The sequence below is a fragment of the Rhinoderma darwinii genome, chromosome 4 (assembly GCF_050947455.1).
Source record: "Rhinoderma darwinii isolate aRhiDar2 chromosome 4, aRhiDar2.hap1, whole genome shotgun sequence".
NCBI lineage: Eukaryota > Metazoa > Chordata > Amphibia > Anura > Rhinodermatidae > Rhinoderma > Rhinoderma darwinii.
This window is the reverse complement of record NC_134690.1, coordinates 376,715,265-376,730,415: the sequence shown is the minus strand read 5'-3', so window position 1 is coordinate 376,730,415 and position 15,151 is coordinate 376,715,265. Positions and strand designations below refer to the sequence as shown.

Genomic DNA, 15,151 nt, shown 5'->3' with positions numbered 1-15,151 from the left:
CCCCTCTTAGATGCCCTGGTCGCTATTAACCGCGGCATCTAAGGGGACAAATGAGGGGACCGCTCGTTGTAGTTGAGTTTCAGCTATAACATACAGCCAACACCCACTTAGTATGGAGCAGGCTCAGATCCATATTTCCCTTGCTGGCCATGACGTAACCTCACGTCAAATGTCAGCAAGGGGTTAAGAAATGTTTTACCTACTTAGAGTGTAAAAAAAAATGTTGCTTAAGGGTGGAATTACGCTAAGGTGCTCTTAGTTTGGTTGAGTAGAACTGCGGGGGTCCAGGTCTTGCTTAAAGGAGTTTTCCCATGAGAGACAGGATATGTCATAAATGTCAGATATGGGACCCGGACCTATCTCCAGAACCCTGTTCTGCCGCTCTGTGTTGCAGCTGAATCAGGTGAATTCCGACCATGAAAAATGTTATGCGGTCATTTGTTATGAAAAGAGCGTAGCGCTCTGAGCTACGCTGTTTCTGTAAGTCCCCTACAACTGAATGGTAGTTACGGAAACAGCATAGCTCGCATGCTACTTCTGTGACTGCCATTCACTACTATAGGAGTTACAGGAACAGCGTAGCTTAGCGAATTACGCTGTTTTCGTAACTCCCGACCATATAACCAGGAAGTGGCCGGGAGGCAGCGAGATCAGACAAAGCTAAAACGTAGTTTAAAGAGGCTCTGTCACCAGATTTTGCAACCCCTATCTCCTATTGCAGCAGATCGGCGCTGCACTGTAGATAAGAGTAACGTTTTTGTTTTTTTAAAAAACGAGCATTTTTGGCCAAGTTATGGCCATTTTTATATTTATGTAAATGAGGCTTTCTAAAGTACAACTGGGCGTGTTTAAAGTTAAAGTACAACTGGGCGTGTATTGTGTATGTACATCTGGGCGTTTTTACTTCTTTTACTAGCTGGGCGTTGTGAATAGAAGTATCATCCACTTCTCTTCACAACGCCCAGCTTCTGGCAGTGCAGACACACAGCGTGTTCTCGAGAGATCACGCTGTGACGTCACTCACTTCCTGCCCCAGGCCCTGCATCGTGTCGGACGAGCGAGGACACATCGGCACCAGAGGCTACAGTTGATTCTGCAGCAGCATCAGCGTTTGAATTTAAGTAGCTACATCGACTTACCTGTAAACGCCGATGCTGCTGCAGAATCAAATGTAGCCTCTGGTGCCGATGTGTCCTCGCTCGTCCGACACGATGCAGGACCTGGGGCAGGAAGTGACGTCACAGCGTGATCTCTCGAGAACACGCTGTGTGTCTGTGCACTGCCAGAAGCTGGGCGTTGTGAAGAGAAGTGGATGATGCTGATTCGTCAGCATCATACACTTCTAGTCACAACGCCCAGCTAGTAAAAGTAGTAAAAACGCCCCGATGTACGCACACAATACACGCCCAGTTGTACTTTAACTTTAAACACGCCCAGTTGTACTTTAGAAAGCCTCATTTACATAAATATAAAAATGGTCATAACTTGGCCAAAAATGCTCGTTTTAAAAAAAAACAAAACGTTACTCTTATCTACATTGCAGCGCCGATCTGCTGCAATAGGAGATAGGGGTTGCAAAATCTGGTGACAGAGCCTCTTTAAGTGGCCCCTAAATAAATGTCCCTAATGGGTAAACCCCTTTAAATTAATCCAAGGTTAAAAACACCTGTATAATCCAATATTTTTAACATTTATATCTGAATAATGCTGCTGAAAATCTGACAACACTTTTGGTTGAAATTGTATAAAAAAAATAAGGCTGTGTTCTCATGTGCCATTTTTGACGAATTTATGTTGCATCTTATTTTACTTTTTTGTTTGTAAAAAATGACAGGGACCTGTTTTCCTATAAAAAAAAAATTAAGTAGAAAGAACAGAAAAAATGATGGTGAAAATGTAGCAAAAGCGCCTCATGTATTGCTAGAGCCTGTAAAACGTTACCTGTCATACAAATACACAGATAGATAATTGGAGAGATGAATAGATGGATTAGTTAAAATGTATTTTTGGAAATATCTTCCATTTGCCACTTGTTATTTTGATCTTCTAATCCAATTCATCTTATCTAATTAGAGACAAAAATATGTACGCTTAACATTTGAAGAATGCGTGATGAAATTTTCATTTGTGAAGTCCATATTTTACGGAGGGCAGTTTGTTAGCAATTAAACATTAAAGCTATATATCTTCCAGCAGTGCCAGTTTCTGGAGTGGTGTTTGAGAAATGGACATGATCTCATGTTAAAATCTTCTATAAAAGAAATGTTCTGCATTTGCTATTGCATCCTTGGTGTACAACCCTCTCCAATAATAAATCTGAACCTGATAATTGTGAATATTTATCATGTACATACTGTAGGTATAAGTTGGGAAATCAAACAGAACATTTTTTTTTAGAAATACTAGAAGTCAGTGAACAACTGTAACAATACCAAGTGTCAAGCAGCTGCTGCTAAAGCTAGTGAAATGTAGATATGTCATTTGTCCAAGTGTAAATATCTTAATGTTTTTTTCTTCTAAAATTAAAGCAGTAAGAGATACCCATTACCCCCTTAGTCCTCAATACTTCCGTATTGCCATACTCCTTATAGGATTTTGGATTGGCAAAAGCTGAAAATGACACTGAAAATTACAAAGAAAGTTTTCAAACAATACATGTAAAAGTGGTAAAACTAATATTTCAGGAAAAAGTGTAGAAATGAGTAATACTTTAGAATTTAACAGTCATGGTGAATCCAGTATGGTACAATTAAAGATAAACATCTACTGTCTAAACATAATGCTTATTATTTTGGTGCTTGCATTTTCCCTATTGTTTTATTTAGATCCTTAATGTGAATTTTCACCCTTGAATACCGTTTTGTAAACTAAATAGGTTCAAAATTCTGTGCCGGTTACGTTCTTAATATATCTTGACAGTGATCGAAGATCTGTTTTTCAGATTCAGACATTTTAATACTCTGCATAGACAGAGGTTTAAAACATAACATGCTGCCTACAGTAGTTTCAGTCACCACTAGAAAGAATTTAGGAGCTTACTACTTACTGTTATGAATTCTAATGTAAGCTCCCTCTAGTGGTGGCTACAGGTAGCCATCGTGTTATGTTTTGTCTATGTGTATAAAGAGCATTGGAAGGTCTTTATCTGAATGACAAAGCTCCGACCGCTGTAAAGAAGTATTAATTAAACAGCACAAGATTTTGGACTTAAAAATGACAGTGTTAAAAGGTGGAGATCCCCTTTAAGGGATTTTTTTTTCTCTTTCAACTCTTATGGTATGTCAATAAGGTGGTGGTCTAGGATCAGCTAGCAAACTATTATGTGGGAAGGGCTACTTGGCTGATTCTTCTTAATCCTGTCAGCCCAGTAAATGATGCTTTTCTGAAGGGTTAATCAGTGAAGTGTTAGCTCAGTTGGCTGGTACACTCAAGTCATTCATTTTGTAACATACCACACCTAAACTAGACCTCTCTGCAGTGCTGACCCCCAGGGATATGTGCGTTTATCACACCTGCCTTTAATCAATCCAGGGTCCAATTTCACTCACTCATTTAAAAAAAAAAATGTTTTCTATGCTAAGAAGTTAATTGTCATTAGTGCAGATTTATCAATGTATTCACTCCAGGGTTCTGGAGCAACTATTTAAAAAAAAAAAAAATAGGGTGTGTGCCAAATCCCATTTGAATGTGTTAAAAAAAAAAACTGCATTTATCTTTAGTGTTCTAGTAATATTCTGCTGGGGGTAGTCATCATTGTAACATTATGTGATCCGGTTGGAGTATATTACCTATACTGACAACCAAGTAACACATGACAGCACTGCACTGTTGTTATGGCCAGCACTGGAATCAGCTGCCGCCTAGTAGAGAACAGTGGAGGATCTTCGTAAAGGTTTGCAAAATACTTCTGAAATTACGGAGCGCCTGAATTTCAGACGTTTTGGCAAGCACTCGCGTTTTCGCGGCATCCATTATGGCCGTAATTGGAGCTGTTTTTCAATGGAATCAATGAAAAACGGCTCCAAAAACATCCCTTCTTTGACACGGGCGTATTTTTACGAGCCGTCTTTTGACAGTGACGCGTGAAATTACACCTCGTCTGAACAGAACATTGTAAAACCCAATGCAAGCAATGGGCAGATGTTTGCAGACGTAATGGAGCCGTCTTTTCAGGCGTAATTCGAGACGTAAAATGCCTGAATTACGTCTGAAAATAGGTCGTGTGCACATACCCTCATAGTACCAGTTAGATAAAAGAAAATGTAGGGGAATACAGATGAATTTTTAGTTTTTGCCTGGAGTGACTCTTTCAAATCTACTTAGCTCTTAAAAACCTTAATAAAAACATCTTTAAAACAAAGTAGACAGACTTTTATACTAATAGAAATATGAGACGCTATTTCCAAAAATACAATTACGTGCAGTAATTGCTTTGATATTATTGCTAATTTCCATTAGTAACTAGACTTCCTCTTCCTCCTACCCGGCTATAAGAGCTATTTTACCCTTTTAGATGGTATTGGACCTCCTGTATCCATTAATGGGAATAGATATTTTCATATTCCATCATAAATACACAAAGGAACCATTTATTTTTACCGAAGGAAGTAACTAAATGTTGTTTTAAGTACAATTAAAACTAAGAAAAAAAAAATAGAAATGAAAACCAATGAGACTATAAAGATGTAGGCAAGTTACATAGTTACATAGTTACATAGTTACATAGTTAGTTCCATATTTACATAGTTACATAGTTAGTTCCATATTTACATAGTTACATAGTTAGTTCCATATTTACATAGTTACATAGTTACATAGTTAGTGCTGTTGAAAAAAGACCCATGTCCATCAAGTTCATCAAGTGGTAAAAAAAATCTTGGAAAAAAGGCTCTAACTTGAGCCTAAACCTTGCATTGTGAATACATAGGCCTATTTAAGAATTAGCTGATTTTTAGGCTATAAGGCCATGTTCACACAGCATATTTTCAGACGTATTTCAGAGTGAAGCGATTGTATTACGCTCCAACATACACTTGATAAAACGCCTGCAATCATCTTCCTATTGATTTCATTAGGAAATATGCCATGTAGTTCATACAACGGCGTATGCTGCTGAAATAAAAAAACGCTTCGTAAAAATGTCACATTTTTAAGTGATTTTCAAGCTGATATTTCTATTTGCCATTCACTAATGCTTAGAAAAAACACCTCAAAATATGTTTCAGAAACGCTTTGAAAATCAGCTTAAAAAACATTTGGATTTTAGGGGTTGTTTTCTCTTGAAATCAACCTTGTATTTTTCAGCCTGAACATATGCCGTGTGAACATAGCCTGATAAAGACAACATCTTGCTAAAAGTCCCTCTGTTTTATAATCCGCCGTCAAGGGGGCCCGTAGCCAGAGTTGTTCAGGGGCCCCGCCCCTTGTGTTGGCAGGGGGATACAAATAAAGCTGCATGAACCCATTACACAGCCAATAACTGAGCCAACACAGATATAAAGTGCAGAGTGATACAACAAGTGTATACAACAAGAGGAGTAGAGATGGGAGATATGGCCTACAAATAAAATCTATTTTTTTTTCAAGTTTATGGGTGATTCTTAATTTTAATCTAAATTTTCTTGATATTTCCTAAAAAAAAAAGTTTAGTGAAACGAAAAAAAAAGGAGGAATTGACTATATTTGATGTAGACTTCCACCCAGTTATGATTAACTATAGCGCAGAAACTGCCAACATAGCAGGTATCGGGAGTAGTAAGGCTGCACGTAATATACTGGACTCCTTCTCCCTGTACCTGTTTACTGAACTGCACATGGGGCATCGGACCGGCCGGATGCAGGCACAATTAATTAAAATAGGGCAACAATTAATAGGTGACATGACAGTTATGCTTTTAGGAATTGCTGTGCATGCTGCATTTATGTAATAGGATGGGGTTTAATAACATAATATACATATTTTGTGCACAGTAGTTTCTTTAAAAAATCTGTGACCAATAAAACTACACTGATTTTGCTACATGTGGCTGCAACGGCTGCCACTGCCTGCACAGTCCAGTCTGCTGGCGCCAGGAGCAGGAGTCTTATATATTCAACATGTACTTTACCCTCCTCCTGCCACATGGCTATGACTGACTGTAATGAAGAACGTGTCAATCTTAGCCAATAGGAGTGAGCCTGTACTAAGTATATCCGACTCCTGCTCCCAGCGACCAGCTGATTGGACTGTGTGGCACCAGGAGCAATGGCACATCAGATGCAGCCACATTATGTAAATGTTTTATATATAACACGCATATTTATGGACTTATTTCCCCATTAGAAACCTATGGTGCTCATATATGCCTTGATTTTTATGCATTTGCATAGAGATTAGCCCATAAACCACAACCATCATTTTCTATATAGGGCCTAGCTAGTAATTTATGGCTCCTTTTGGAAAACAGATGTATTTCCGCACAGACTAGCCCCTATACTATAGGGCTAGTCTGTGCGGAAATAAATTTGTTGTCCAAAGGGACCCATAAATCCCCAATTATTTTCTATATAAAAACTGATAGTAGTTTACTGCATGTCCAACTGAGATAACAACAGCATTATTGCACAAACTAGCCTTTATAGATATACTAGAACTTCTAGGGGTTATAGATACTGGTATATCTAGAGGGGCTAGTGTGTATATGAATGTGGTTTTTATCCCAGCTGAATAGTAATTGTGGCAAGGGTTACACAGGGGTCTGTATACCTGACTTACTAGTGAAGATAGAATATGATGGCCCATAGTCCACTCCTGGAAAGTGTGGGCTGCGTCAGGGCAGGCTGTAACTCAAATGGCTGGGGCCAGAGGGCAAATTCATGGTGCGGGGAGGATTAGACAGCTGCTTCCCCCTACAATAATAAAGGCTATAGAAAGTATCCTATGAGGATACGACGCACCCGCCAGTAGCAGTGTCACAACATTGCTGTGGGGGCGGAGCCACTAGCAGATACATGGGGGAGGTGCCGGGCTTCTGTGCACTGCAGCAATTCTGTTATGGAAATTTAAATTCATTTTAGGGATTCTGTGTAAAAACTGAATCATGAGAGAAAAGGTAAATTAATCAAATTAATGTGATTAATCACCCAGACCTAGTGGAAAATTTGTGACCACGTCAGGTTGCATATGGGCAATGGACAATGGTTGTGGGGCATAAGTCTCCTTGAAGCTTAAAACTGGTAATGTAAGGAGCAGATCTGATGGTCCAGTGCAGTAAGTTCCACAGAAAGGGTGCAGCACAAGAGAAATCCTGCAGGCGAGAAGTATGATGGTTGTCATTGTGGAGAGCTTTGTAGACTAAGTGGAAAGTTTTGGATTTAAGGGGAACCTGTCATGTCAAACATGCAACCCAATCTGTGGACAGCGTTTTATAGAGCAGGAGGTGCTGAGCAGACCAATATAGAGCTTTGTGGGCCCAAAAATGGTATAACCTGTAGTTGACTGATTTAAATATAAGACTTAAGAGTCCAATGGGATGTCCTGCTCAGTGCTTGACAGCTTTTTTTGTATTCATACTACTACAGGATGGGCTGTCAATCAAAGGTTGAGACCACCCACTGGGCTATTTAGCCCACAATGAGCAGCAATATAAAGGGGCATGTTCTGTCAGGATAGGCCATCAATATCTGATAGTGGGGGTTTGACTCTCGGCATCTCCGCTAATCAGCTGTCTAACAGCTCAATAGTGTAAAACGTCTTTAACACTTGTAGCGGTGGTTTACAGAATTACAGCCTTCTCCTATTGAGCAGCTGAAGTGATGATGGAGAGGAAGCGCTCGCCAGAGCACCGTGACCCCTTCAAACAGCTGATCAGCGGGGGTCCCAAGAGTCGTACCCTCACTCTCATCAGATAGTAAGGGTCTTTCCTATGTATTGGTGGAGCTGGTGTGTTTAGTCTAATGTCAACTAGTAGTGAGTTACAGTAGAGTAGGTGAGGAATGATTAGGGCCTGAATTAGTACTTTAGCAGTGTCAGTTGGGAGGTAGGGACGGATATGAGAGATATTATTTTAAGTGAAGGTGACAGGATTTAGCAATTGATTGAATTTGAGTCTAACAGGACAGAGCAGAGTTACAGATCAAATATTACTCTAATGTCTAGGGAGGATGTTAGTGTTACAGACAAGAATGGAGATATCAGGTCAGGTGTACTATAGGCGAAGAAAATGATGAAGGAAATCGAAAGAGCTCAGTTTAATAAAGATTAAATTTGAGATATAGGAAGGACATGACAGTAGACAGACACTTGCTAGTGTTATTAGCAGAGCAGGATAAATATTCTGCTTATTACATAATACACACTAGTGAAGGGCAAATCGATTATTTAATGTCCAAGATTTGTGAATGACTGCAAATCTTTAGAGAGAGATAAGAGATTGTATCATAGAATTCAATACTGGAAAATTGACTTCCTCATCTTTACCAATGCAGAAATATTTGGTTGGGAAAGTGAATCACGAAATTGTAAATTGATTCCCTGCAAATATTAAGGAAGAGAAACATAAAATGCACTTTTCTTCATTACTTAGACTGCACTCAAAAGACTGTTTACCAAAGAGATCCATGATCCATGGATGAAGGGTATAATGGCCAACAGTGTTGATTTTCTCTGATATAGCCTGCCACTAGAGGAACCTTAAATGGGTTTTCCCATGAGAGACATTTATGACATATCCATAGGATGCGAGCTACGCTGTTTCCTTAACTACTATTCAGTTCTATGGGACTTACGGAAACAGCGTAGCTTAGCGAGCTACGCTGTTTACGTAACCATGACCATATAACCTTTTTCATGGTCTGAATTTACCTCATTCAGCCGCAACACAGAGCGGCTGAACGGGGTTTAGGGGGACCTTTTCTAGAGATAGGTGCGGGTCCCAGAGGTGGGACCCGCATCTATCTGACATTTATGACATATCCTGTGGATATGTCATAAATGTCCCTAATGGGAAAACCCCTTTAACATATATGAGTTAATACAGCTCCTGTTCAATAAGAGATGTATAAATCTGTACGCAGATCTCTCCTTATTGACAGCTGTAGGCAGCAAAAATTTTGGCATGCAATTTATGGCTGAGAGAAAGCAGCGTGTTTGAAGCTTTGTGGCAGAAAATCAGAGCTCTGTCATCTATAAAGAAATATTTTGATATTAATCAACACAGAATTTTGGACCCAATTAAATAAATGACATAAAATAAAAGTTACAATTAACCCCACACCCCCCCTACTGGTTATAATGGTGCTATTAATGGGGGTACTCTCTGATGGTCCTGTTAATATGTACACTTCTGGAGGCATTCTGCGAGTTCATCCATGTCCAATGTATCACAAGCCACCAGATCAGGAGGTTTACTTGTTTTTTGGTGAGATTTTTATACACATCTTGAGTTATATTACCCAGGTAACACGATAAATGAATGAACCTACCTGTCATGTCTTGTTGATCGTCCACTATTAACTTTAAACTTTTTCCTCTCCGAATCACACGAACTGTGTGCCATTCATTATCATTGAGGTTATAACCAGCATAAAGAGTCTCTGGGCCTTTGCCTGCAGAATATGCCAAACCATCATTAAACAATCACAACACATTTAAATATGTGAACCTATCAAGGAAAAGCAGAGAGTTATAACAACCGAAATCACATACACAATAAACAGATAATTATATTAATAGGTCTTGTTTGTTTGACATAAACAGGCAGATAAACCTCCTGGAGATTGAACATACTACGATAGAAAACTATACAAGAAAGACTATTACAATTGTTGCTTTATTATATTGCGCTTCTCAATTATTTTAATTGTAGACTATGGTTAAATCCAGGGATTATTTATCCAATCCATGCTTCATTTTTAATTAATATGAATTTAATTACTTTAATGTAGTCTGCAAATTCTGTGTTGCCATTGGTAATCTATCAGATTTCCTAGATATAATGTTCCTCTAGATTATGGCACAATCATATTATCATAGTTAATTACACATGTAAGCAGTTTGTTAAAGGGGTTGTCCCGTCATAACTAATTGATGGTCTATCCTCAGGATAGGCCATCAAGATCTGATCGATGGGGGTCCGACTCCCAGCACCCCTGCCGAACAGCGTTTTGAAGGGGTCGGAGAGCTCGTAGGAGTGCTGCTCCCCCTTCACTCCTTATCTGCTCGTAGTGTAAATCGCCGGTTCACAGTATTACAGCCTTCTACCATTGAAGTGAGTAGGAGAAGTCTGTGAAGCGCCACTACAAGTGTGTTGGCAATTCATAGTACGTGCAGTGACAGTAATGAAGGGGAAGCAGTGCTTGTATGAGTGCTGCAGCCCCTTCAAAACAGCTGATCGGTGGTGGTTCCGAGAGTTGGACCCCCACCGATCAGATTTCTTATGATTGGACAACCCTTTTAACTCTTTTACAAGAAAGCTGCTCCTCATTTTATATAGCTGTGCTTTTACCTGTAGCTACCAAAAATGGGACATTAGTAACATGGATTGCACTCCTGTGTGCCTCTGAGATACAATATAACCCTATTACCGATCAAATCTAAGTTGATCAACTTAGCTTTGATCGGTATTAGGGTTATTTGGTGTGTCAGATTCACACAGGAGCAGCTGTCAGCCAAGTCGTCAGTCCAGACGGACTCAGCTTGTAGCTTCTATGTATAATGGTTACATAGAAGCTACAGTGCTAAAACGTTAAAAAATTTTTTTTTAATGAATGACCATTAGACAAATGTTTAAAAGCACTAAACACATAGATTAAATAAATATTAAAAAGGCTACAAAGGTTTACATAGCCTTTAAGAAAACAAATATAGTAATGACTCAACCTCATGGCCGACATTTATCAAAAGTGGCGTCATCTTAGCCAATTTCTAAATTAAACCTCAGCTACTTCATTGACATATGTTGTGACAAATTAATAACTGCATGTTCCCTTTTTTGATAAATCTGTCACAACATGCATCACTGCCATTAATTTCCACGCCGGCTAAAATCACACCACTTTTTTCTAAGCCAAGGTCAGTGTGGGTTAAAGATGCGAATTGTATTTCATTAATGCTTCTAACTCCTGGCCAAGCAGTAAGCTATGCCCACTTTTCACTCGTTATACAAACTAACGTGTGCGGCGTAAATGGCTCTGAAGTCTCGCACAAATGGTTAATAAATATGTCACACAGCAGATTATTCATTATTTTGTAGTATAATGCACAATAAACAAGGTGCGTCAATGTTCTTAATCTATAGGATTTTCCAGAGGATAGTCGGGAATTTGCTATTTTTGATTTTATTTTATTTACATTGTTTACTTGATGACCAAACTCTTTTAGAATAAGGAGAGGTGCTAAGAAAAATCTTGCATACTGCTTAATTTAAAGTTGGGCGTACATATTAGACAAAATAAGCTGATTTCGGCAGGATTGACTGACAATCTATTGTGTATAACATTTTGGTGGAAAAAGGATCGGGCATATTGGATTTCAATCTCCCCTATGGGATATAAGCTGCGACTTGGGGGATCTGGCAGCATTTATCGCACTCACCCCATTGAAATAGACATGCACACTCGGCCTTTCCCTGGCTGACTAGGGTCAGCCGTCAGCTAGTTCATGTGTATGGTCAATTTATACTAAGCTAAACCTATAGCTGCATTGTTTAATGGGATCTGTGATGGTCTGAAATACCCATGTCGTCCCAGTACCAGGTCCACTCTATCCCTCCACCATTCTCTACACTGCAGCTCTGCCAGTTAAGACTGACTGATGTGTATAGAGAGAACAATTAAAAACTACAAGCAGCTAAAACAGGTCTGCCACACATAAACTGAAGCAAATGAGCCTTGAATCTTGCTCAATCTATATCTGTATATGCTTCACTGTATTAAGAAAAGGATATACATTTTGACATCTCAAGAGAATTTCCTCAAAAAGTAATTACCTTAAAGGGGTACTGACAAGGGAGCAGCACCTTTACAAGAGTCATTTTTTGCCAATTCTCACTCAGAGTTCCTTTGTGCGTATCACATCCTATATTGCCTATCCTCTTCGCTGGGACATTTTTTCTCACCAGCAAAGACCCATGGCTAGCAGCTTCCCATATTATCAATCGGACTACTTTGTCTACTACTGTAGGTTGTCGTGCACGACGACAACCCTAGCATGACGATACCTGTTGAGCACAAACCCTTCACTTACCTGCTTTTCTAATTTATCGTGAGATGATGCCCTATGTTGCTCCATTGTGTGATTTTATCTCTAAAGTGACTCTGTATATGCTTCTATGGTTTCAATCAATGTTTCCCAATCACAGTCCCACAGTCCCTAGGACCTGGTCTGGTACCCCAGAAAGACAGCAAGAGCTGTCACTTTTACAAGAAAACCCGCAGTCATTGCATAGTTTTTCATTAATGAAACCATTACTGGAGTGCAATGCTTCGCGGGCATACGTATAGACAACACTGGGACCAATTCACCTACATAATATAAAGGTTACATTTACATATGTATTTATTCTCTACCCTAATATTCTGGTATCTGCATGGAAGGATTGTCTTATGCTCCAAGTATATTTGGGTGCATTTCAACAGCTCGGAGCACAGCAAAGATTGGCTAATGTACTATGCTAATTATATTCTACATAATCTAAGTTGCAAGTGTTAATGCAAAAATAGGTTTTAATTATTTTATATAAAGACAGCATAATTAGCCATTTTTGTTCTAAGTGGTTAACATGAAAAGGGAACTTTGCATAGCCTCAAGTCATTTCTGTGCTGTGCAGTCAACCTTGACATTTACTAAAGTTGTTCTGCAAGTCATTCTAGTACATTTTAGAGGATATCTCCCAAATTCATGACATTTTATATAGCATGTATGTGGCTAAATGTAATCAAATATTATAACGTATTATTATAGAACAGGTATAAAGAGCACTTAAAGTAATATGATGGTCAATTTTAATTTTGGTAGAGGCAATTAATATGGCTTCCATTAAATCACTTAGCAAGGCCAGCTTTTCCCTCATATGTTATTGTCCACCTTTTGCAACAAATTCTTCTAAAATAAAAATTAAGCAACTTTGCAAATAGTCTTGATTAAAAATGTCCTACAGTTTAGTGTACACAGCTCCTATGCAAACGTTTGTGTCTTCTCGGTTACAGACTACAAACAAATCTTGTGTAGTCTTTTCCTGAAGTCATACTCCCTTCTATCTATAACTTCTATACCTATTAAGTGCTGCCCACTCCCATAACTGGCTAGAGTTAACCAGCAGACGATGGAGCCGGACACTCTGTCTCCTAGGCATTTGTATCAAGCAGGAGGTTTCTGCTGGAAAGCTTCTATTGATCACAATAGGGGGATCACAGTGTGGTGTCCTGCTTGACATCAGTTCAGGTCCAATTCTGATTTGAGCTGAAGACCTAAATAATTTGAGACAGACTGGTTGCTAGGGAACTGCTGCCTGACAACCAATTAAAAGATGAAGTCAGATGCAATCTGGTTCTCATTGCTTTTAGAAGTGTGTGTAGGAATAGTGGGCTATTTAGATAAGTGTTGAAAAACAGGAAAGGTAACCATTATTATACTAAGCAATGGAATAAAATAATGTTTGGCTCTGCTGTCCGGCATACAAGAGTGGATTTTGATTGATGTCACTTCAGACGTGACTCAGATGTTCTGCTCTTAGATGGATTTAAAGTTGATTCATAAAAAATATGAAAAAGATGAACACTAATAAGTATTCACACCATATGTCTAGAATATCTTTGGTTAGGGTGTGGTGCTTTGTTCTTCAATCCAGAGCACCGATGCTGATGTGCTCGTGGCGTTCACTTTTTTTTGCAGTAGCTGCTGCCTTGGAAGGAAGGCACAATCCATATTTACTCTGTATATGGCCACATTAACCTGACTAGGTATTATATAGTACATGGACTATATATAAATTGACCATCCCGGAGGTAGGGTTGGTGGGAATACTGAACTTTATGTAAAAAATTAAACAAATTGCTTTTTGTGAAAGTGGAAAGACACTCTAATAAATGTTATGGTAATCTGACACTACACAATCGATAGCCTTCAATTTTTTTTCTTCACTCTCCAATTCCCTAATATATTCATTTAGTAGAATAGATAGCATGTGCCTATAGTGGCCTATAGTATGCGAATAGGCTACAATCTGTAAAGGCCATCAGGGCATTTCAATTCCTCGGGGCTTTAAGGCTGCATTATTGAAATGTTCCTGCTTGTTAAGGAAGGTATTCTGATAATAGGAATATATTATGGCATTATTAGATGGTATTCTTTGCAGATTGAACATTGGATAAGGTCTTTGCTCCAGTCAGCTACATCCCAGCCACAGATAGAGCCCAAACGCCATTATTTTACAGTCATTTGTTTATAGGCTCTAAGCTCAGTGTGGGGGAGGGGGGACAAGAAGGAGGGAAATATTTCCCTATATATTACTTGTTGTAACGTCTATGGCCATGGCCCGTCGTTCTGACTTACCCCCCGACGGCCGTGGTCATGGACGTCCGAGTTCCTTGCAGCGTCGTCCTCCTGTGAGGCGCCAGCACTCACTTCCGGATATCGAGACTGTCTCCGGAGGGCGCGCGGGCCCGTGCGTGCATGGTCTTAAAGGGCCAGTCCGCACATAACTGCAGGAAGTCTGCAATCTAGCCCAGGATGCTCTGGACTATAAAAGGGGCTCTGGCCTCTTGCTCCTTGCCAGAGCGTCATTCGTTACCCAAAGTTTGTCTTGCTAATGGTCCCCTAGTGTCTTCCAGTTTCCCTGTGTTCCCTGTTCCTGTATCCTGTTTCCGTGCTATCTTGATCTAGTGCCGTGTTGTGCTGCATTCCATGCCTGACGTCTACCTGCCACCTGGTCCCAGCCGTACCTGCCTTGCTACTGTCTACATTGCCTCAGGTATCCTCTCTGAACTATAGACTCTGTACTTTACCTGTTTGGCCAGCTGCCATCCTGCTACGCGGTAAGGCCCAGTGGGTCCACACCCCGCATTGTGACGGTGCGATGGTACGCTCTGGCCATGAACTCCGCTGGTCAATTCAAGGGCATGTCACCCTCCCAAGCCATGCAGGCGGACTTGCAGGATCTCCGAGCAAGACAGG

At 39.8% G+C, this 15,151-nt stretch overlaps 1 protein-coding gene across 12 annotated transcripts in view; it reads right to left on the bottom strand.

Moving 5' to 3' along the window:
- The window catches only part of NRXN1 (neurexin 1), a 1,175,924-nt gene that overhangs the window by 569,113 nt on the left and 591,660 nt on the right, over positions 1 to 15,151 (bottom strand). For all 12 annotated transcript variants that reach the window (XM_075863167.1, XM_075863168.1, XM_075863178.1 and 9 more), the window contains one exon: positions 9,463 to 9,585. In XM_075863167.1, the coding sequence (XP_075719282.1) occupies positions 9,463 to 9,585 (123 nt within the window). The remainder of the gene's footprint in view (positions 1 to 9,462; positions 9,586 to 15,151) is intronic.